This window comes from Calonectris borealis, chromosome Z (genome assembly GCF_964195595.1).
Source record: "Calonectris borealis chromosome Z, bCalBor7.hap1.2, whole genome shotgun sequence".
NCBI classification, from domain to species: domain Eukaryota; kingdom Metazoa; phylum Chordata; class Aves; order Procellariiformes; family Procellariidae; genus Calonectris; species Calonectris borealis.
In genome coordinates this window covers 60,312,900-60,337,845 of record NC_134352.1, presented here as the reverse complement: position 1 = coordinate 60,337,845, position 24,946 = coordinate 60,312,900, and the positions used below count along the sequence as shown (strand labels likewise).

The following is a 24,946-nucleotide window of genomic DNA, read 5'->3' as shown; positions in this document are numbered from 1 at the left end:
GAATTACGACCCTGTTGCTCCCTCTGAGGCTGCTATCTCACTTTCCAGAGTTCCCGGTTTTGGTCAGGCTCTGTTGCAACAAAGAAAATGCTATGACTGTGCGAGTACAGAACAGAGACCACATGCCAACGTGTTTCACCCTTAATCAAGTACACAGAGAGGGTGATAACTCTGCAGTGAGAAGAGGTACAGCATTTTCTCATGCTGCTGTTTCACCAGGTTGGGGCTGGGGAAGATGCAGCTGTGCACCTTCGCTACCCCAGTCTGCCCCTGCCGCTAGCCGGGCCCCCCTGGATGGCATTACTTACCTCCTGCAGAAGCAGGACTAGGGGCTACACAGCTATTAGACACAGATATTTCTGCTTGTTTCTGCAAGTTTTTTTCTATGTTTTCATATTAGTAAGAATCTGTCTTGGGGCAAATTCTCTGCAACTGAATTATCCCAACAGTTCTCTGTGAAGGGAGAAGTTTCCCTCGTCCTCTCTTTTCCCCCACAGCAGCTCTGTCCACCTGAGAGCACCCCCAGAGCCTTCACCACCCTGTCCCCCCTAACGAGCGCTGGGGCCGGCACGCTGACGCCCAGGAGGAGGACATTCAGCAGCTCTGGGCTGCCAATCAGCTCCACCCACGACAACCCAACCCCTTGGCGGGGGGAAGCACAAGGCTCCTTACACCGCAGCACTCAACCCCACCCTCATGCAGTAGCAAGCATTGGCCATGAACATTACCAGGAAATACCAATTTTCCAACCTGAGATCCAGAAATGCTTCCAGGTACCTAACACTCCTGGGAGTGACTGTTCTGGCTGCAAAGTCCCATCACCTGCTGGCAGAGCTAAAGGAGTGTTTCTTCAAGAAAACTGCTAATGGCATGAACCCATATAAAAACAAATACAAGGAAGGGGAGGGGGTTACTCATAGCAGATGCTAATTTAAGTCATTAATTGTAAAAATAACTTCACATTTCCTTGTGAAATATCAAGGGAGATGCTTCAAACAAACTAGAGGACTTGAGTTCAAAGTGACAAGTAGCCCTGGGAAGTGGGGAGGGTGAAAAAAGCAAGGAAGATAATTTAGTAACAATTGTAATAGAGGAAAAAAGGCTGGATTTGGATCCTAATTGTTATTCCTATCTTGACAGAAACCAGCAGGCCAGACGAGTTGCAACAAACCAAGGAGGAACCTTGAGTAAAATCAAAGCTTGACTCACTGAGGTTTCCTGAGATGGTGAAGCTGATCTAACCTCTCAGCAAGTGAGGTGGAGACCTGCTCCCTCCCCTCTCTCAAGTGTGTGACTGCACCCCATCCCCTTCCTCTTGCCAGCACTGATTCTCCTCTGACCCCTTGATCAGACTAGTCAGCTCACTAAACCACTGGAAAACTAACTCAGCAAGAGCGCTACGGATTTCCTGCCAGCGTAGCAAGCTGACTCAGCTGACCAAGGGCAATCTCTTGCAACTGCACAATGGAGGCAACAGGAGTGTGCGGAGCAGGACAGTCCTCTCTGGGAGCAGCAAGACACTTGCCATCTTAAATATGTGACTGGGGAACCACCCTGCAGTGGAAAGAGGAAGAAAGAGCAAAGGAGGCAACGTTTGCTACAGCAAATGGGACAGCACAGTGAACAGGAAGTAAGAATGGCTGATTTTTATAACACCCCGCCTAGTACAAGATCATTGGCAGCTAGCTGCCCCGCGACTGCTAAATAGGTAACCCTCAGTGCCACGCAGTGATGGCAAAGGGAACGGTGTGGAAACAAAGCCCAGGGCACTGTTCTGATTGATTCCTGGCTGAAGTACGCTGGGTTACTCCATTCTAAAGATCCTATGGTTTGTCATCGCATGAGGTTTGCTAGCTTGCACTACTAATCAGAGTTTCCTTTTCTCTACAGAAATTCCTAGGAAAGTCATCCAACTAAAGTTTAGGACTAAAACTACCATCATCAACAAATACCGAGAAGCAGCAAGACACTTACCACTGATGCCCAGGGCAATAAATTGAGTACAACAGGCATCTTTGAAAAATTCTGACCAGATTGAATGTAAAATATGCTTTTACATACAATAATAGCAGCACTTCAAGCTACTCCAAAGGCACAAGGGTATTGCACCTTGTTTCCTTGCTCAGTAATTATGAAAATATTGTTGAATGTTTGTTTTGAGAATGAAGTGTACATAGCACAGTACATTTGCACAAAGGTGAAAAAAATCCCTGTGCACTTGCAGATCAGTGCTTCATCACAGGCTGTCACTTCAAGAGATGAGAAGAGCAGAGTCCAGGTTATCTTATTGCAACAATTGAAACACTGAGATGATATGGATCATTAACCCAGTAAGAGCCCAGGTGATTTTCTGCCATCTTAGCAATCTGAGCCACTGCACAAGCACTAGCACCAAGAAGGGAGCACGACCATGCAGCCAGGAACAAAAGACTTTCCCCAGTTAGTCGCATAGGCCTGAATCAGCTTCTCATAAAACCACAGCCTTAGGTTTTAGTACCCGGCCCCTACTTTCATTGAAGATGGTCACCGCAGTAACTCTGAGGAGATTGTCTTGATGATTTCTAAATCCTTCTTTGAATTAAACTTTTCACATTGCGCATTAGTTTCTCATACTGAATGCTATAAAATTCCAACATTAAGTTAATCTAAGTACTTCAAGAAGTTAAATTAAAGGTTACAATGCTCAAGAACACAACAGGCCTGAACTTCTGTATTTAAAGGCCAGGTATAAGTATGCTTTCATTTACTTACCTTTTTGCTTCTTCTAAGTGGCACAGATACTCGTAAGCAATGTTCTGACGCCTCCTCTCATCCATTTCCTCTGCTGAAAGCCTTTCATCGTCCACAATAGCTGCAAACAGAAATCCATATCAAGTTACACACAAGTCAGGGGTGATTCTTAGAGCAATTTTACTGAGAACCTAGGCAAATTACTGCAGAAGAGAAATTAAAATAGTTATCCCTCCTCCTCAAAAGTGGCCTTTTATAATGTGGTGCACAAAGATATTTAGATCACTAAGAAGATGCTGTTCGCTGTATTCGGTGAATTCCTCAAGTTTCACTTGTTCAAAACCAAGCATGTGTTGCTCTCTGTCCATCGCCTGGTTTGGGGGCAAGATGGAGTACTCAAACATGTGGGGCTGAAGTTGGGAGCCAGCAGAGTTTCAGCTTACACATCCTCAGAGGAGTCTGAGGATTCCCATGTGGAAGCTCAAAGCAAGCAGCAGATGGAGCGGACCCGTGCTAAGCAGACCCTCAGCAGTAGAATTGAAGACAACAACGCTCTGCAGACCTTTCTCAAGGGCAACTTGGGAACCAGCTGCAGCTTTAGCAACCTGTAAGACTGCAACAGACAGAGCTGCCTCCCACTGATGGGGCTGATAAGGGCTGTAATCAAATGAAAAATTTGTGGTATTCACACCCCTACTTACTGCTGCAGCCACACCATCTCCCATAAAACCACTCTCCCAGCCTGTTAAGGACAACTCTGTGCACATTTCCAGCTGCTACTACCCCATGACTGGTCTCCGTCTCTTTGTAGGGTACAGAGGGCCTCTGTGAGCAAATCTGCAATTCTTCCAACTGTTTCTAGCAATGAATCTGAAGGACCATACAGTAGTGCTAACTTCTGCCTAAGTTTCAATCACAGCATGTGAGGCTTTTGGAAATGGCCTTCAGCATAAACCAGTTATGAAAATGACACCCTATTTGTGCTAACAGCTGCCCTCCCTCACGGCCACGTACTCCTGTCACCTCTTGTGTCAGAGCTGGCAATCCTGCAGCTGTGTCAGGGAACCAGAACAAGGGGCAACCCTCACCGAAGAGCAATGGCTATGAAAGACCCGCTTTTAGGAAGATCAGGTCCCTGATCTGAGCGGCTGTGCACCCACGGGCACACTGGTGCAGGCATAAGGGAGGGGGCAAAAATGAAGGGCTGGGCCAACCATTTTCTGCGGCACCCCACAAGCCAGTTAGCGAGAACATCAAGATGCATCCTCGGTAAAAAAAACACAAGCCCCTCTCCTCCTCAAATGCACCGAGATGCTTTTTTAGTTCAACTGCCACATGGATTGCGCATGCCACAAGCAAGTTTTCAGCATTTCTTATGTCGCAGCTGCCTCACGTAGTGGGTAAACATCTTCCAGAGGCTGATACAGACAACTCAAGTAAAAGGCACTATAGTAAAGCAAGAACCTGGGCTTTACAAATACATGCATACTTTCAAGGCTGTACCTCAAAAAAAAAAAAACAATACAGAAATGATCTCACATACGTTTACTGAGGACACAAAAGAAATTACAACACTCACGCATGTTTTGGACTAATGTTACCACACATTTGTTAACGTATCATATAGCTACTTTAAGCTTTGTAGTTTCAGTTTTAATCACCACAAGCATTGATATCTCTCATCTTCCTTTGTTTTTAAGATGCCTCTTCCTAATTACCCAGAAGTTTCATACACCAATAAAACAAATACATGTCTTGCTCCAAGTCCCTTTTAAGTCTGGTAGCTCCAACAAGCATGACTCACTCTAAAATGAGCTCTCAGATACTGTAATTAGGGCATCACTTGCTATGAACCAAAACATTAGTTTGGAGGTAAACATGAGATGGAGGTGGTAAAACACAGCCTGGCAAACTGGCTGTGGAGGCTGCTCTACTGCTGCTCTTGCCCACACCACTGTCAGCACGTCCAGGACAGGATGCTCCCGCTCCCTATCACGGCTCCTCTGCTGCGGAGGGGTCCTGGCTCCCCACAGCAAGGGAGAAGTATCGATGAGCCATCACGCTGGAATTTAATATATCACTTCATTACTTGTGACATTGTGTTCTAGGGCCACTTTTCAAACATCATAGCTCTCCCTCAGCTATGAGAGCCCCACAGATGAAGACAAGTGCCATCAGAGGAGCCTAGTTGACCACCCTAGTGTGCTATGGCCCTGTCAGCCAGGATGGGACAGCCGATACCAGACCAAGCCTTTGTCCCCCATGACACAGCTCCCATGCCCTGCTCCTTTTAGCTTATTAAATAGCCATTTACTCCTGCCCTCCAAACACAACTCACAACAGCCATAAGCAAAGCAACAAAGAAGGCAGCTTGTCTGAAAGTAGGAGTAAGAAAACCACATAACCCATTTGATAAGTATCAGTCTAGGAATTTACCTGAATAACACTAATGCTTTACAATCTAGTCCTGGATCTACACATCCACAGGGCCTTCCCATCCTCAACAAGAACATCCCAGATCAAGCAGCCCTGGCCAGCCTCAAATCCTTCATTAAAATTATTTGCAAAGATCAGTTCAGAGGGTGGATGAAGGCACTGACAGATATCGTGGGATTGTAATACCTATTTTAGGAAACCCTCCAATAATGAGGGAAAAGGGCAAGATGTAAGAACAAGTAACTTGTAGACACTGAAAAGTGGAAAACCCAGACCCTTTCTAGAAGAGATACTGAATCAGCAGCTCACAGATAGGAGGTTAGGCTTCTTTCCTGCCAGGGCCAAAGCAGCTGTTTCTGGGCTGAATATCCAAGCACCGAAACGACAGAGCACAGGGAGTGCCAACACTTACAGTGCTTATGCTGAGACAAGTTTCTTGCAACATCAGCTTCCGATAAGACTGATTACATGCTTTCCGTCTCCAGCACGTACCGGCTTCAAAGCGACAGTGCTATCACATCACATAAGTGGTTACAGACACTTTTAGAAACAGCAATGACAACCTGCAGGATAGAGGTGGCCCCAGGACTGAGCTGCAGAGGAAACTACTTTGAAGACTTGGGTCCTTAAAGTCTAGTCTACTATAATACATTTTGGCAAAGGCTTCAGTGTTTGACTAGGGCCCTGCATACAGCTTTCCACAACTTCAGACAAACGCCCTGTGAGTGTATCCATCAATCCAGCCACTCCAAGTTCAACACACAAACAAACTTGGTTTGAAGACAGAAAGCCCAGTTTTTCTGCCTAACAGGATGAGTGTTAGTTAGAAGACTGGGAGATTGATGAAAGAATAAACACATCTCTGCTATATCAGTAACTTCTTGATAGTGCTCAACTCACGAGGGAAGAGAGTGCTGCAATAAAGGATGTTACGGGGCAGAATAAGCAGGGCTGGGCTTCACCTGAAGACCTCCAGCCCACTGCTAAGGCCAAGCAGGATCCAGGCAGACACAAAGTGTTGCAGCTGAAAAGATCCAAATGCCACAGAACGAGGCACATGCACACTACACAGAAGTTACACAGGAAAAAAAAGGCATCTAAAATAATATCTTACGATTCAATTCATCAATTTTGTGACTATTGTTTTGGTATTAAGAGGAAAAAAATATTAAATATTCCCTCAAAGAGGGAATGTTAAGACTGGACTACTAAAGAACTAATAAAAATGCCAGTGTAGCTAGCCTAAAAGCTCTCCATTTCAATTCATTTTAGATGTTGCCACCCTGTTAGCCAACAGTCAATACATACAAAGCATGTGTGCTAAGAGACCAAGTTTCTGCTTTGTAGAAATTCCTTCATGGAAAAACACTAAAGGAAGAGTATGTAGGAAACACTGCATGGAGCAGTGAGCAGTAGTAAAGCTTAAATTGCCATACCTAATTTTGAACAAACACGAGAACAGACTTATTCTGGCACGCAGTATGATGCAACAACTGTCTAAGTAAATTCTTCCCACAATTGATTCAGTGGAAATAAAGTCACATTCTACTAGGAACTTACTACATATTCTTGTTCCACGTATTTCTTACAAAAATAAGTCTGTTTACCAGGGACTATTCATAAATTGAGAGACTTGAGCATCTTCCACCAGCTGATGTATCACACTTACATCCACCCTCATCTTTGTCTGAAATATTTGTCCAGTGTACCACCATCACAGAAGAAGCAGAAGAACAGGCAAGGCAGTAGCTAGGACTAGTGGATGTTTGGGGTTTGGTTATGGATTGCAAAAACTTTCTGATGTGCCCTGATCCAAGACAGCCACTCCAGTTGTTGGCAAATACTTGGAGCTCTGTCAGCTGCTGACCACAGGGCTACCAATGCAACCCAAGGTGCTCTATGTGCCTACAGTCAACATGGCACAAGCAGCATTTACTGAGTCTGACTCAGCATTGGTAGGCAACACAAAAGCATTTCAACCTTCTGGATTTGAGTAAGTTTTCAGAAATAGGGCCACCACTTCTGAAGCTGCAATATAATTACTGAAACTAGTAATCAGCCCAGGTGTGCAAGAGCCACTGGAGCCAGGACCTTACTAACAGCATCTGAAAAAGAGATTCAAAACTTCAGGTTCACAAAAGATATGTTCAGTTTACACAAGAGTTTTAAGAACAAGTGCTGGCTGTGTAAATGTTGCCCAGGTTCAGGGTTAACCTTCTTACTACAACCATGGCAAGGATTTTGGAGGTCCCAGGGTCACAGAGATAATCCACATCAACACTGAGCTTACCCGATCTCTCCCATTAGTATGTTTATATTTGAGATGACATTAAATAAGAGGTGCTTTACGGGTCTAATTTGCAACAGTTTTCAAATGAGCCCCTGGATCCATGGATTGTATTTTTAAATGAAGCTAAACTTGAAACTTCTATAATACATAACCAAAGACCATGCAAGGAAAAATAACTTTTGTTTTAATTTCTTAATGCAAACTTATAGAACACTTTACAAGGCATAATTCTAAGTTACTCAGGGATAACAATTCCCCAAACAGACAGTTTTTGTGATCTTAGAAAACTGAGGCTGGGAAAAAAACCTGCAAAACCTATAGCAACATTTAAGGCTTCCTGGTCATCCATTTGCACTCAAGACATATGACTATCTGCAATAGCTCAAGAACAGCACGTGGCTGCTTCTAGCAGGCAGACTCTTTAATAAGGTGTTTGCCACAGTCATACCAAAAGACTTCTTATACTGAAGAAAGTAAAGAAAGGAACAGAGGCTTTTATTTACCAGGGCCAATCCCCCTCAATTTCCTGCCACCAGAGACTTTTTCCCATGGAAAGTGAGACGTGAGCAAGGAGGAGGGCAGCTCTTTTGGCACTACAACAGGGAAGCTCAATACACAGGACATAACAGAGGACGGAAAGAACAAAATCCTCTTACGGTGACAGAAAAGAATTTGTAAAGTCAGGATTGAGGGAGAATAAAAAACATACATGAGCAAATACTGTAAAATGCTGGAATAAAAGTTTTTCGCTAGAGTATTTGAATTAAATATTAGCTAAACCACATTTGGCAGTCCCAGCTGTGTGCTGTCCTGGCCATGCAGTGCTCTGGTTCACTGGTGAGAAATTCTGCAAATTCTGCAAATACCCCTTCCCCCCCCTCCTGCCTCCTCCACCCGAGCCCATCCCCGCATCCCCAGTATTAGCGCACTGAAAAGCATTTAACAGGGACATGCTGTAACAGCTGAAAACACAAAAACAAAAGCCAAGCCCCTTCTGCACAAAAACTCCTGACGGACACTTTGCTGGCCATAGCCAGCCCCGGTGAAAGCTGAGCCCAGTACAACAGGCTCTAGGCAGCATCCCATTTATATCTGCCTGTACCATGAGTATGACCTGCGAACATGAAGCATTTGCCATCACACTTCAGTGCTGTGGTTTCAAGAAAATGGTCAAGGTGACTTAAAACTGTAGATTATATGAGAGCATATAACTATTTTGTCCTAGTGTGAAAGAGGCCAGTAAATTCAGTGCCGTATATTATTCTTAGTAAAATTTGTACTTTCAGCTACCCAGCATTCCAGTAATGCCTGCCCAGGGCAGTTCAGCGCTGCGGTCACTCCTAGGTTGGCAATCCAACATGCTGCTACTGCACCAACGCAGCACCAGCCAACCCCCATAACTGGAGCAGGTCTGAGCTGGCAACGCTCTGAGCCAGGCTCACTGCTACCTGAGCTGCCCTCACTGCAATTGGGGCAGAAGCTTACGGCACGGCCAGGCAGCTGGAAAATAGGTGGGCAGGATTACATGTACACGTGTCAGAAAAACACTGCTCAAAGCTACAGAGGCAGAAGGAGTTCCCTCTGGAGCCTCCACTCCCAATATCGACTCGCAGATATCTAATGCAACAGTCTATTAAATATGCAGAAGAAAACATACCAACTTTAACTATGTGAACAGAAATCATTCAGTAGGCTACTAAGAAAAAATGGCTTTACAGCGCCACACACCTATTACAGGTGTTCTGTTATTAAGGTATTTAGTACATACAGGTCTATTGTTATGCTGGAAGACATTTATCTTTGGATGAAAAATTTAAGGCTCTGATCAAAACAGGTTTCTATAGACTTCCTCTGTCAAAGAGCACAGTCACAAGCAGCTAGCGCATGTCCCACAACAATAAAACCAGATGGCCTGAGCCTTTTTCTATGGCTCCAGTTAAGGGAATTCAGTCCATTCGCTGAACATTTGCTCCAAGAAAGGGCTCTGGACAAAGGCAAACACTGCAAGCACTCAAAAACCTACCACAGCTGTGAACTTGGAGGGCAGATTCACTTGAGATAGTAGACTAATGCACTTTATTATATTATAAGGCTCTTCAATATGGCATTTTTCAAATCTTTCCGACATTGAACTATTCTCCCCCTCCCTTAAAAATGGCTATGTCTCTCCTAATCTGGTTGTTACTTTGTCCGAAGCATGCAGACTCAGATTTTCATACAGAAATACACACACATTTTCTGGCCAGCAGAGACATTAACTGCTCTCACAAGAATCACACAGGATCTACAGGGCCACTGTTCTGGACCAGATCTCACTGCCAGACACTGCACGAACAGGGAAAACAAACAAACACCATTAGCATGGGAGTGTTGACAACAGAAGTCCAGTAAAAAGACATCCTGATGTAAAATTAAAAATGTTTGCTAAACCAGTCTTTCCCTTGAGCTTTCTCATAGAGCCTCATTCCTGTGCATTTACTTTGCTGATTATTCCTCCCCCCATTTCCTTGAAAAAGGTCTTATTTCAGTCTTATGTATCTGCTACCAAAAGTGCAACCACATCCATTTACAGAGACCAAGCACTATTATAATACATGGACCTTAGGACTATCATACTGAGGGGACAGTGATGCAACAGCAACCACAGCCCATGCTCCTTGAGCCAAGTGTCAAAACTGCTTGATTTCACAGTCTGTCAAGTGCCAACACTGGCAGAAGACTGTAGGACTCCTCAGATGTGTCTCAAGATACTTGAATTCCCACAAAGTTTAGAAAAAGTCTCATTTAACCACACAGACAAAAGATAGCTTTGGCATTCAGCAAGTAACCACATGCACTGCCAAGATGTTTAACATTCATTTTTCTGCTTATAAGTATGCACGTCCTTTATTCTACTTTTAAATCTCAGGCTTTCTACAGTACCACCAAGTGAGACTTTAGTAGAGGCAATAAATTAAGAGACATTAAGTAGTTCTGACATTATCTTATTCTATAATGATACCAGAGCGTGACCACCTCTTTTCTGGTAGAGTTCTTTAACCTTGTGCAGAAAAATAACATGGTTCATTTTATCTTAACTTCCGTATAATTTTTCTGTATGTTTGGAAGAACAAGGAGACAGAATAATGGAGTTGAAGGAAGTATATGAAAATCCAACTCCAAACAATTTCACTTAGCTTCAGGTATTGCCATCTACGATTACAAACGTGAAATGCAATTTATCAGCCTATTGCCCAACCACTTCCACCTACATTTAACTGCCAGTCTCACTGTTTCCAGCAATACTTCAGGTAACTCCTTAATAAAATTGTATCTCTTTATCTTTGCATACTTTGCTAGCTGGTCACCTCAAGGCACAACAGGTTTCACCAAGATTCAGGTGCTCAAAGAACACCTATAAAATTCTAGCTCCTTTCTATGAACTACCCAGTTGACCTTAAAACTCTTTGCTAATAAAGCCTCAGTCTGTGTTCCTAAAAAAGTTGCAAGCCTAAGGAAGCAGTCAGACTGATGGATCCTGAAGAGGCAGTGAAGACCAATTACAAGCTATTTCTTTCCCTTACAGGCCATCCTACCTCCACTTGCCTAGTCCAAAAGCCATTAACACGGCCAAGCTTGAAGGCAGCTTGGAAAAGGCTACACTGGTAAGTAGTCGGTCTGGTTGGAAGGTTTGCTTAGTTTCCACAGGCTTATGGCAAGGATGACATTTTTCATGTGGGCTTTAAAAAAAGCAATTTTTTGCAAAGGCTGGTTGGTCAGATTAGCACATCACTGGAGGCTTGAGGCATTCAAAATAATATTGCACATTCCAGCAGGAATTCCCAACAGTCTTTCCTTCTCCAGAGGTTAATGCATGAGGAAACAAATAGTAAAGCGTGAAACGTTCCTCTGTCAGCTTTCTTAAATAAAGAACTTGTGATTTGAATTCCATGTATTTTGACACATTTACCATTTGCTCCATTCATTTCACTGGAATTACTTTAACCTGTTTGCTTTTTATTAGCAATATACATTAACAATCTTCAATAAAAGAGCCAAAAATTCTACCATATGGATTCCATTTCCTTACATTTTACTTACTGTGACCTCAGTTCAACTTAACACAAGCAGAATCTAAACGAAATAATGAAAAGGACAGTTTAATATTGCCAGGCTAGTAAAATACACTACTCAGCTATGAAAGACATAAAAAAATGTTAGCGTCTACAGCATGCCTCAGTATCAATCCTGTAATTGGGTTAAGTGAGAAGAAAAATGCTAAGTCTCTTGCCTACAAATGCCATCAAATCTGTTTCTAGCATTAGAAAGTTTATATTCCATTTTTCTCTGAAAAGAATCGCAAGTATATCGATAAGTTAAATGCATATGCACACCTACATAAAAGGAGGAGTGACTTGTGGAGAGTAAAATACTTCGAAGATCACCCAAAATGCGTGAAAAGCTCATCTGAAAGGCATTCATGTCTATGCAAGAAGCTGGAAGTGGAGGCACAACAAGTTAACAGCAAAAGGAGATGTGCCTGCAGCCTTCTGCTGAACCCCAAAGGCAACTTTCATTATATGTAGTCACACCACCACCGCCGCTGCCTGTGGCCACAACCCCACCCATAAACATTTGTGGATCAAGTACGGGGCAGAAAGCCACTGCAGAAGAAAGCCACTGCAGAAGCAGAGTAGAAGAACAGGAAACAGGGGCTGGAAACCATTGGGAGGAAGGGTAGGGCACAGACTGAACTCATCACGGTGGCAGCATGAAACCCAAATTCAGGTTTGTCCGCCCCCGATCTGTTTGCAGATGTTGGTGTTGACCCACGGCTCTGTTGCACTCCTACTGCTGCCAATTTAGATACTCTGCTGTGCAAACAGCAGCTAAGATCACCCTAATTAAGTTGTTTGAGACATCTTAGCCAACAGGCAGGACCAGAATGAAGTACAAGACTTACTGTGGCAAAGGGGGACCCTAGGGACTGAAGAAGCTAAGCATGTCTAACAAGAGCCACTGATGCTTCACCAAAAGGCAAATTAGTTGAAGTCCACAAGGAATAGCATAACACTAAGCTTTTTGGTCACTGTCGTTACTCTTTGGTAGAAATACAAAAGACTGATCGCCATTTAAACAGTAACCAATTAAGATAACAGCCTGCAAATGCTGCATGGGATTTTTGGCCAAATCAGAACCTTGACTGATTTCTTTTTCAGTCTTGAAAGTGTCAAAAAGCTCATGTGCATTACAGTCTGAGACCAGAACAGTGATTTATAAATACACTCGTAGTAAACCCCTACTACCTGGAGGCTACTCTTGGCTGTGAGAAAGGAGGAAGACAAGAACAACAGGGGCAGGGGGAATGAGAGAGACGGGAAGGGAATAGCCTCTCACACCTCCTGAAAGAAGTCCAGAATGATATTCTGTTTGCAAGGGAACAGTTGCCAAATGGATTCAATATTCAGATCATTGGGAGGCTGACATCAAAATGCTTCCTACCAGCAAACTCACAGTACAGTAAACAGCTGGAAGAAATGTGGTAAGGTGTAGCTTAAAGAACAGAAAGGGAGGATGACAAGCAGGAACACTGGAGTGAAAGACAAAAAGAACCTGAGGAGAAAGCTGTGTCTGAATGCCATTGAGTAACTCAGACAAGAGCTACATGAGTCTCAGGGTCTGAACCATAAGACTTAAGAGGACAGAAACACCTGTCTAGGAAAAGCCATAAGCAAGAGCATCACTTAAGTACTGAGTAAATTTGAAATCACCATGAGAAAGTCTGCAGTGTAGAAACCCTCAGCCCTGACATCTGGTCTTAATTCTTCCTTTGACAATTCATCATGCCCTGCTCCTTCACCAGCCAGTTTGTTGCAGAGTCCTTCTACCAAGGTCCGAACAAATAATCTGCTTCATTCTCTCCATACTCTGAAAGGAGCTCTAGAAAACGTCTGAAACCTTGCAGCACATTTTTTCTTCAAGATACAAACACAAGCATGTGAATAAAAAAGAAAAGTATGCACGCCATGAGGTTTGCAGCCTTCAACTTGGAGAACACATTTCCCTCTGACTGCCTTGCGTTTTGTTCCTAAATAATTATTACAGTCACAATATTTTTGAAGTTTGTAATTCAAGTTTTGATTTACAGGCACAGTGGTTTTTTTTTAATCTTAGTGGGGAAAAAAAAACTTAAGGATTTTTTTCTGAAAATTTAGTTTGCACCTACAGACCCATAGAAAGAGATTGAACAATTTTAATACAAAAAATGGCTTAAAATTCACAAGAACATAAAGAAATGCTGTATGATGCAGAACATCAACATATAGTTATGGTAAGTTTAGGTGATGAGCAGGACCCCTGGGCACCCAGAGGCAGAGACTGAACAGAGCCATGGCAGTTCCTGCCCTTCCTCCAACATTCCCAGCTCCCCTGGGAAGGCAGCCGAATTGCTTGTGAAACAAATCCCAAAGCCGCTGTGCACTCAGCAGCTGTTTCTGCAACTGAGATGGCCCAGCACAAGCAGGAACCGCAAAAAAAGGATGGAGATGCAGCATCAGGTTCACAAGCTAGGATCTCGCCCTACAACCTCTTGGCCTTGCCAACTGTGCTGGTCCACACAGGCGCAGAAAGGCACCGGGGATGGAGGTGCACCTTCTTTGTTCCTGCTTCATGGGTGAGGGGATATGTTCTTGCAGAAAGGCGGCAAACTCAGTGTATCAATGCAGGTAACTAGTTCAGAGGTGGTCCCACGTCAACAATGACCTCAGTTATTACCTGAAGCCATCTTGGCTGCCTCCACTCCACAGTAGGCAAGCAAGTGCTTGCAGAGTTATTGGAGCTGGCACCATTGGCACCAGGGTAACCTCCTCCCAGCGCTCCTTGCTAGGTCACTTCGGGAGCACACCGCACAGGCAGGCAGACATTGTTTGCGGGGCAATTGTCCACACTGCTTCTGGACAACTCCGGCCCTTATTTCTCATTTACAAACATACCCAGTAGTAAGAATTACTTTTTCCTTCATCATCAGGAGTTAAAACCATAGGAGAGAACAAAAGCACAAAAGATTTAAGTCTCTGATCACAGACCTTTGAGCTAGGTTTGAAAAGAGCAGACAAACCCCACCCTTTCACTCAGTACATCCAGTACCTAAATACTGAGAGTCAAAACTGCTCTGAGTGACAAGGACACATCTACTATTGTACATATCACTACAAAATCATCAGATACGGAGTGAGGCAGATGTTCCTCCTAACTTATCAATAAACCGAGTACTTCCATTTCCAGAACAACTCACTGACAGCTGTACACAGAAGATAAGTTTTCACTCAAATCATACACTCAAGAGTTTCTAAGTATAACTGTATTAGTTCTACTAAATTCATATTTCCTCTAAACTGACACAAAACTTCATCAATCTCATCCTGAAGAACTTAATTTTTCAGGTTACTTGCTTGTGTCTGCTCCATAGCCCACTCCAAAAAATAAAGTTTGGATTAATGCAGCAAATACTGACCACAGGACAGCCTCCTCGCTGCCTTGAATCCATTTCCACTAACGAAAGCACTGCAGTGACAACGCTAAATATCAATCATGAATAAAATATCAGGAGCATATCAGAAGCATTGTGTAAACACCTCAAAACAAGCATTCCGCCTGAAATAGCAATACCAAGAACACTAAAACAAAAGAAGCATAACTAGCTTTCAATCACTGTTATGGCAACCATAGTACAAGCAACACGCATGAACTTAACATCAAATTAAGCTATGTGTTTGCAAGTTTTGAAGTCTGTACCCAACACGGAAATTCACATCCTCAAGGGCTGACTTTTATCATCTTCTGCATAGCTGCAGTCTGTTTCCTTTGTTGAAACACTACTTCAAAAAATCAAGACTTTTGCTAGGACTTGTAATGGTTCTTCCTCTAGAAGAGGTTTGTCCTGCTTTCCAGCTCACGCCTTATGGTCAGCCTCCTTATGATAAGGCATTTACAGTTGCTGTAGGGAGCAGAGCAGTCTGAAAATATAGCTACTCCATCAGCAGTATCTCGCCCAGGTGAGTCTCTGCCATTCCTGTTCTATATGGGAACTATTTCTGTAGAGACCCAGCGTCACAACAAGCTTTGTTCATCAGCAGTATTTCTGCTTCTCCTGGCCTGCACACTGAAGGCTGTCAAGAGTGAGCACAAGTAAAATACTCCTACCTAATTGGTAACAGTTTTCATGCAAATGGTCAACTTCCAAGAAAGTCTATACTTTATAACTTGAGGAAACTAAATTGAAATAACTTGATTGGATGTAAATTTGCATCTCAAACGTGCCCAAGAATCTAGTGCAGACCAATTCTGCTACTGCTGAAGGAACCCAAAAATCCCAACTGCTCGTTTCTTCATCCTTTTGGGGAGTCCAGGTAGGCCTGTCAATGGGCAGCATTTGCAGCCTGGACAGAACCAGCCTACCAGTCAGCACGCTCCCACAGTTTTAGGAAAAAGGGTACATATGAATGTTGCAGAAATCTGCCTCTGTTTTTAGCAGAAACCCCTGTAAACGTTTATGGAGCTACTTAATTTTGTTTAAGTGTGGCAAAAAATAGGGGAAACTGCTGGGTGTTATTGCCATGGTTCAGCATTACAGGAAACACCAGCCCTTGTTTTGCCTGCTACTACCCACAATACTAAGAAATTTGATTCATTTTTTTCTAAAATAACTCACATCAGTGAAATCTTCAGCAAAACCATGTGGTCTTACTTCTCGTGATCTGTATGAAGACAGAAATGGGAGCACAAGCAAGGAGCTTGCTTTACATGTGATAAAATCTGTATGTTTTCTGGAGCATTCTAACCCATTTGTTAAACATCATTGCCATAGTCAGAGGTGATGTAAACTGAAAGCCACAGGCAGTCACATCCAATCCTTGCAGGTAAGCTGTCTATCCACCTTCAGTAGTCAGCTGCCATGCAACTTCAAATGCCAAACCAAGGCTGGTTCATCTCCCAGCCTCCACTAAATCACAGTGAAGAAATCTGTGCTCTGGTGTGACCTGAAAACCAGTATTCAAAACAACTTCTGAGCTCAGATGTAGTGAAATCACGTTTACTGTGTGCTTGGTTTTGTAAAAACAGCTGACCATTTCTCCTTGGTAAAAGCTCTGTCCCAGATTAGTCTAAACATTAATTTAGATTAATCTAATCCCTGCTCTCCCCAGGACTCCTTCGTGTTCCTTTTCAGTTACACCACCACATATCCATGCTGATATTTCAATGCATTATTTATTCTGCTATACTGTATTGAGAACATATGGAATTTAAGACTTGTTTACCACTGAACAGAGGCCAGTCAGCTATTGATTGGGTAAATCAGTTGGGCTTGAAAAACTAAAAATCCCAGAAATAAGCAGCACATACCACAAGTCACATCTCATCCCTACAGTTTTGAGGCCCTGCAAGTCAAGAGTAATCTTACCAGCAGAAAAGTGTTGGGAAAGCATATTGAATCTTACTTTATGTACAAACATCATTTCTTTTTCTTTCTTGTTCAAGTAGTCTAGTATTTAGACAGTTTCTTACAATTTCTTTACCACTGCGGCATTGCCTGGCAAACACTGCAGTGCCTTTACTGACACTTATGGCTCTATGAAACTACAGCGCTAGAGACGAAATTCCCTCAAAAACATTTCTGTAACTCAAAACTCCCTGGGTGGCAGGAAAGCTGAGAGCAGCCCCAGCCCTGGCAGGCAGCAGGGCACTGGGGTGGCAGCGGCACCGCAGCAGAGGCACGCGGGGGGACACCATGGTGACATACACTGCTCCTTCCCCTGTGCCCCAGTCCACACTCCCTTGCTGCCTGCACATTTTGCTACCCCACCGCACAGACGCTTGTGTGTGCAGCAGTAACACAAATCAACTTGACCTGCCGTTCCCCCAACTGCTTGTGCTCATCCCTGCTCCAGCTACTACATCATGTTGGCAGACCTGCCTGTGGGTTTGTGCTGCAAGCCAGACCGGGGACCTAATCCAGCCAAAAATAATCCCATGGAAGGAGTCGAGGTTGCTTCTTCCACCAGCAGAGCTGACTGAAAGCACATGCGAAACCGCAGCTTCAGGGTGCGGTTCCAGAGCAATTTAAACACATTTAAATTCTGGCTGCCACAGTCCCACCTGGCCAGAAAGTCCACACACACACCCCTCCGCCTCAAGCCGGAGACACAGCTGTGACATCTGCAGCCAGCCCCTGCAGAGGCCTGAAGTGACTGCAAATCCAGCAATGCAAATCAGCTCTGCAAGGAGAGATTAGCTTCCTGGCAGATTAGGTCTCCATGCCATTGTGTGAGCAAGAGGTGAAGACCACAGCAGCCTGATGGAGCAGCTGAAGCCACCTTGGCAAGTTCAGACTGCTGAAACCTCACCAGTTGCAACAGTCTGCAGCAAGGGGGGAGCTGGGATCCCAATGTAATTAACATCAGTTAAAAACAGCAGCTTCTCTCATGAAAGAAGATGACTCTAGATACAGGATCATGTTTTCAGCAAAGGAAACCTGTGTCCTTGTTTAGTTCTCAAGCTTTTTACCTTGTTTCTAGTCACTTCAATGAGACTATTAGACACAGATATCCCCTGTACTTATCTATGATTCCCCCAAACACCTTTGAAACACGCCTTTAAAAACACAAGTAAAACATTTACTGGCCTATAGTTTGACATTACAACCCTGTGAAAGAGTGGAAGCACATTGCTGTGCAGAGTTTGGGCATTTCCCATCACAACTGTCCCTGGATTAATCTGTGTTGTGCTCCTAGAAGATGTGAGGCTCTGATCCTGCAAATATAACCAGTGTACTGAGCAGCTTTATGAATCAAGCACAAATGCAGGAGGATACCCTTAATTTTCAGGAGGAACAGCTAGTAGAGGATGGATAGCATGCATGACTACATATTTCCCAGCAGACTTTGGAGCCTGGTAAGAATCGGTGTAAATACCTTGCTAGGTGCCACGAGAGCTTTTACTGCACTTTGAAAGAAGCAGGTCAGAGTCCACAGGGGAGGACTGGCAGAGACCACATCCTTCATCACCCACTTAGCTGAAGCCACAGACTTCTTAGCCTGATACACCCAAGCCAAGAGAAGCACCTGGGGTGAGAACAGTAGTTTCTGCCAGCTTTGGAGCCTGGTTGGCAGGCAGGGCAGGCACCACACCTTGAGGCAGCAGGTCCTTAGGGGCTGGCAGCGGTTTGCCAGCAGTTGTGAATTAGAGCTGTGAAGTGCTCCTTGATTCTTACTCCTGAAGAATTTATACCTGGCTGACCTCTTAACTTGGGCAATAAGTGACAACAAAGAACTGACATAATTCCTCCAGGTAAGTGTTTCTTGCTAGTGCATACTCATTTGAACAAAACAGTAATTTAACACTGAAATTGGCCATGAGCACCAGTTCTTAATAGCTGTTTATTTGCTTACACATTTCAAAAGGTATTTAGGAGCCATGCAGAGTTTGTATGAACACCACCTGATTCAGTATGTCCCTTGATGGGTGGCAGGGAAGTTGATCTCCAAACTGAAGCATCCCCTTTCTCCGCTCTAACAACCTCCATGCGAGGACCGTGGCCCCGTCCCCTCCATCTTCTGCCACATGGTCCACCGCAACACCCTACCAAGGCCCTTGACCACCACACAGCACCTTGTAGGCATTGCCTGCCCCACCAGCCCATCACCACCATGGACCAGGGTACCCTTGGCCAGTGCTATAGCAGCTGGCAAAACACAACTGGAGCAGTGCCAGGGGCAAGGTGTTCATCACCAGCACAAACCTGCCCTTTTGCCAGGCACTCAGCAGGCCCCTCCTCTCCCCAGCTGTGAAGGTAAGGCAGTATACATCCTGCAGACGACCCTCTTCAAAGCCCAACTGGCACCAGGCTGAAGAGGATGTCGTTGTTTTCTGAAGGTGAATGACGCAAGTGCTGAGGTGCAGGAAGTGCTGACCCATGAATGAGCAGTGCAGGGCCCAGCTTGTCTCCCAGCCCATCTCATCAAGCATCAGCAAACGAGGTGCCCACAGCAGGCACTCCTCCCCACTTGCCTCCCCTCCCCAGGGTGTGGGCACCCGGCCCCTGCCCTCACTGACCCTGCTCCCCAGGACAGGGTGGGCATCGCTTCTCCCCTGTCCAGCACCTGCGCTTTCATTCCACAACATGCGGCAGTTCAAGGATACCCAATTCCAAAAAAACACTGAAACAGCCTGAACAAGTGAAGCAAACACAGCAGGTTAATCATTTCCTGCAAGGAGCGGAGCACAGGAGACCACACTCGCTTATCATCCTACTGAAATATGACCCACCGGTCCTGCCTATCACTGCCAGGCATTTTTTTTTCCACCTTACATGTAAGATTATTCCTAGTAAATCATAGTCAGCTTGAATCAGCAACAGTATCAAGCAAATCTTGAACTAGAACGACTACGTAACTGAAACACCATTTAACAGAAGAGGCGACTGGCAAATCTGCATATTTCCTATTCCCTGCCTCGAGTATTGGACTAGATCTAGCACACTCACATATGCTATAAATCACATTTCTAGCACAATATTAACATTTCCTGTTTCAACAGTGTTCAAGTAGCTTTAAGCATGCTGTAACATAGCTCTGTCCTTTCTTTACCAAGAGACTTCAGGGGAGATGAGCCTGCTTTGTACAAAAGGCACACAGAGAACCACTCCTACCAGATGAATTATGTGCACTTGGTTAAACAAAGCAGTTAAACTTTTCAAGTTCTCATTCAGCAGATTAATTATTAGCAACCTACAAAAGGGTGGAAGAGATAAACAGTGTATTTGGTTGCCAAATTACACCCATCAATAAAAAAGAAGAAAAGTGTTCTCATAAGCCACAAGTACTACAAAAACGTATACACCCAAAAGAATATATATGCATAGGATACAGTTAAGCTTTTTTTTTTTTAGCTTTAAAAACCCCATCTGTTTTCACTTAGAAAAATCCTATGGAACTTTTACCAAAAGATTTTTTTTTCCCTCTTCAATTGAAAAATAGCCATTTGTTTCCCTGCGCTTAATAGACATGCAGACAAATTTATAGTTTCTGAAGTTAAACACTTTTTGAAAAGCCACCGGTTTGCAAGCTTTCACATCCTGCCGAAGTAAGAAGCTAGGTGCAGTTTCATAGAGAGGCATAGGCTGTTTCTCTTTAGGTTTGCCTCAGCTCTCCCTCACAAAGCTTCATGCTGCTTATTTTTCTTGTCTCCTAACTCCAGAAGCAGTCCTGGGAGCCAGGACCAGAAGCACAAGTAACGCCCTTATTACTGGATACCAAAGTCAAGTTTCTCCCATATTTACCCATCTATGCCCAGTGAAGCTGGCTTTCCAGCTTTGGCAGGAAAGAAGACGACTTCTTTAGCTGCTTGTCTCCAAGGAATGTGTTTGATGATGCTGAAGCCTCTAGTTTCTCTCCCACTCTGTATACAGGGACCTGGGGCGTACGTTAATTCAGCTACTCTGAGCATGGAAATACCTGAAATCCTTTGCAAATCCAGACACTCATGGCCTCACTCAGTGTAGCTTTATGACATTCCTGGAAGTGTGGTGAAGCCATTCAGACATTTCTTACAAAACTTAAGTATTCATTTCTGCACACAGGTTTCAGGGAGACCTAGCTATAAAGGACCTGAGAGTGTTAGGAAAAAGGCGTTCTCAAAGATACACCACTGCCTGATTTGCTATCTTCCTATGTTCAAAACTTCACATTTAATCTGTGAGGCATATCCAAGATTTATAGTTTTTCTCTTCGTAACCTTCAACAGCACCAAGCATGTGTCATAAAAATGGCTCATACCTCGAGTTGTATTACAAGTCCCAATTCTCTGCAATTCTATGAACCTCTGCATCTGATTGTGCTGGGATTGAGAAATAAACCAGGCAACAGCTGTAGCCAGACTGGAAACCAGCTATGTAAATTCAGTTGCAGTGTGCCTGTTAACATGGTTTCTGTTGTATATGCTGCTTCCCTGTACTTGTGTGATCTCACTTGAGTTGGTGCTGGCCATGAATATCTGAAAGACTCAATGGAGCACCAACAGAAATTTCTTCTGTATCTTTTTTAAGCTATTGACTTAAAGAGTTTCAATAAGTGGTCCAGGAAGCCACAAGGCTTTGGCCCTACCAGGCTAAGAGAAGGCTCAAAGACTTTGCTCTGAGCTCCTGTTTCTCCCATGAACCGTGTTCATCCTGCACTAGCACCCACCCAGAAAGGCATCCTCTTGTTTGGTTTCATTCAGCTATTTCCTGACTTTAGAGATGAAAATAATCATCTCTAAGAATTTTTTCTAGATGCGTATCTCTGAGTTACTACATCAGCAAAACTTGTAATGCAAATCTAGTTTTAAATTAGGCATAAGTCTTCCCAGTTACTCACTTTGTGCTACAAGGTCTTATGCCCAGGGACACTTTTTTCCCCAGTGTTATCCATGAGGCTACAAAATGTAGCCAAGATTTGCATATGTCTTCCTCTCTAACTATCAAAATGAAATGCTACTGATAACCATGCACTGGTTCATATATTTTCTAGCAAAGAATTATCACGGTAAAATGCTAACCTTCTTCAGAGCAACACATAAACTCTGCCAGGAGCCTGAAGCCAAAGTCAAAAGTCCAAGTTAAGTTAAATGTTTAAAACAGTACTAGGTCGCTAAAGCAAGGAGTCTTAGCAATTTGATAGCCTATCTTGGACAACTTATTAACTCTTCTAGGAAATCCAGCATAGATGTGGTGTTCAACATAGGGAACTGTTTGCCAGTGATCCAAAGTGCACTTTTAGTTATACAGAGAACCTACAACTTATGATGGGCTTCGTAAGAGCTCAGATAATGCTGGTGAAAGTTTTCTAGTTAGGGAGCCTGTTCTTTTTTTGGCTTTTTAAGATGCTGCTTCTCTCCCCCTCCCAAAATGGCAGGCAAATACAGTGTAGATAAAGCATATTTGGTTTTCTAGACACAGGCTAAAAAAACCAAACATGCACCCATGCTTGTGATAGCACTACAGACAAGGCCATAGTTTGTTCTCTGGTGTATGGAGTTCTCTGTGGAGTTCTTTGGTGTATTTTTTAAAAACTATAGGCATAGGCATCAACCTGGCATATTTGAGGAGCCTTTGCCAGTCCCTTGAAAGGAATGTTATCTCAAAGGTCCCTGCATTAAAAAAAAAAACAAACCAATCAAACCTAAAAAAAACCAGGATGCAGTGCAGTACAGCAGCCACAGTCTCTTGCTCAGGGAAGGACAGAATAGCCACTGGAGCTGAGCAAGCAGGTAGCATCGGTCAGAGGGGAGGTGGCATCAGAAAAGTCAAGAAGGATGCTCTCCTCCACTTCTGTCCCTGGGACAGAAGACGAAACACCAGGAGAGTGGCTACAACTCAAAACACCAACTTCTCCCTGCAGCAAAAAGCTCTGAACTATCATAGCAAAGCATAAATATTGAAAGGACAGACCACATCTTCAAAACTATATTCAGCATCCTTAGTGTGGTCATTCTTTTCCCACAATAAATAAGGCCTGAGATTCTTAAAATACTCAAGGCAGCTCTGGCAATAAGGTAAATAAATCATCCTTAGCGCCCAGGCAGGAACCAAGGCACAAAGGATAAGCCCTTTGCTTTAAGTCAAAGCCTCATCTTTGATCATATTGGACTTTATGGCAGACCAGCTAGTACCATGTGTCCAGACTCACATGTTCCGATACCAGCCAGACCAGATCTGAACAGGAAAGCCCCTGTTGCTGGGGGCATGATGGGCATACCACGTACATTTGAGGAGTTTCTGCATGTCAGGCAAGTGGACAAAGCGCCAACCTGGGGCTGAAGCACCATGCGGCAGGCTACCCAGACACTGCCTTACCATGCAGGCAATGGCACAGCAAGCTGAGATGACTGGGAGACTCGCTTCACAAGCAAAATATTCACCTTTGCTAACACGCTAGCATGGGCACCCAGCCTACGTCTCTAGTAACCAACCACTCCAAAAAATGCTATCAGTACTGACAACTGTGAATACACCTTCAAAAGTCTCTCATCCACCTACTAGGTAGTGCAAATATGAAACGAAACCTACAGGCAGGGTCCACAGATTGCCCCAACTGGCAGGCATCAATAGACAGCATCCTCCAAGCTGAAGGTCTCGCTGCCAAGCACCACCTTTTCTGTCCGCCCTGGCTGGAAGTGAGGTGACCCCTAACTGTCAAGGGTTTTTGTGCTTCTTTCAAAAAAAGATGTTTCAGAACCGGTTTTAAACAAAGCTGCTATTCTAAGACCTGGGAAGCTGCTCATCAGACCACAGGATGCCAGGGTTGTTGTGAGCTTTGCAAATAATTTGCATGTTCACATTTTGCGATGTCTGAAATATCAGAGGTGTTTGTTGTAGGGGTGCCAAAGCCAAGGGCTTGTGCTGCTCTGCTCACAGGAACCGGGAGAAAGCATAGCCCGGTGCAGGATCCCAGCACAGCACAGCAATGCCGAGAGAGCCCTGCAGCAGGAGGAGGGAAAGTGCTTCAGGTCTTTTCTTAAATACAGGTTTGGGAAGCAAATACACCTCCTCTGGAAAGAGATGCCTGGTACCTGCACTGCTTCTCGCCTCACCCCAGTTATTAATTAAAGTTACAAAGTTCTAAGCCAAAGCTACAAAATTAGAAAGCAAAGTTTTAATTTTATAATCCGAAATTCCGAAGTGATAATCCAAAGGTTACAAAATTACAACCCGACGCTATAGTCACAATCTCAAGCTGTGAAGTTACAGCCCAAAGCGATACCTGTAACACAAAGTTGTAAAGTTAAAGGCTCTAGCTCTAACCTAAAACTCCCAAGTTGCAACGCGGAATTGCAGCTACAATCCATGCAGAAAGTTTCGGAACAAAACCCAGCCCCATGAAAACCTGTTCAAAACCCAGCCGGAGCTCGCTGCGAGCTAACCTAAAGCAAGCCGCTGCGCGCTGCAACAGCGTCTGCCGGGCGGGTTTTATTTTCCCTCGAGTCCCTCTTTTAATATTAAACCGAGAAAGCCGGCAGGGGAGGGGGACAAAAAGAAAGAAGAAGGCCTGAAGCGCTCCCCCCGACCCCACTCACAGCCATAGCGGGGCCGCTGCAGGGGCGCCAGCTCCTCATGGTGCATCCTGCCGCCGCCGCCGCCGGGAGGGACGGGGCCGGCCGCCGCCCGCCCTTCTTATGCGCGGCCCGGGCCCCGCTGATTTGCTGCCGCCCGCGGCCGCCACCGCCCCGCGCGGGGCCGAGGCCACCCGGGGCGGCTCCGCGCAGGGCCGCGGGGCGCCGCCGACCGGGAGACGCGCGTGTGCCGCGGGCGAGGTACGGCCGGGAGAAACAGAAAAAGAAGGGGAGAAAAACAAAGAAAAAGGGAAGAAAGAAAGAAAAAAAAAAAAAAGAGGCAAAAAAGCAAAAAGCAAGAAAAAGGCAAAAGAGAGCGAAAACCCCAAAAAGCAAAAAAAAAAAGTCTCCTCCCCCCCTAAAAAA

At 44.4% G+C, this 24,946-nt stretch overlaps 1 protein-coding gene across 2 annotated transcripts in view; it reads right to left on the bottom strand.

Annotated features, from left to right (window-relative positions):
- IQGAP2 (IQ motif containing GTPase activating protein 2) overlaps positions 1-24,721 on the bottom strand; it is a 130,395-nt gene extending 105,674 nt beyond the window's left edge. For both annotated transcript variants that reach the window (XM_075137934.1, XM_075137935.1), the window contains exons 1-2: positions 24,545-24,721; positions 2,752-2,851 (exon numbers count right to left, since the gene is read on the bottom strand). In XM_075137934.1, coding sequence (XP_074994035.1) covers positions 2,752-2,851; positions 24,545-24,590 — 146 coding nt within the window. In that variant the 5' untranslated portion in view covers positions 24,591-24,721. The remainder of the gene's footprint in view (positions 1-2,751; positions 2,852-24,544) is intronic.
- Between the last annotated feature and the right edge of the window lie 225 nt (positions 24,722-24,946).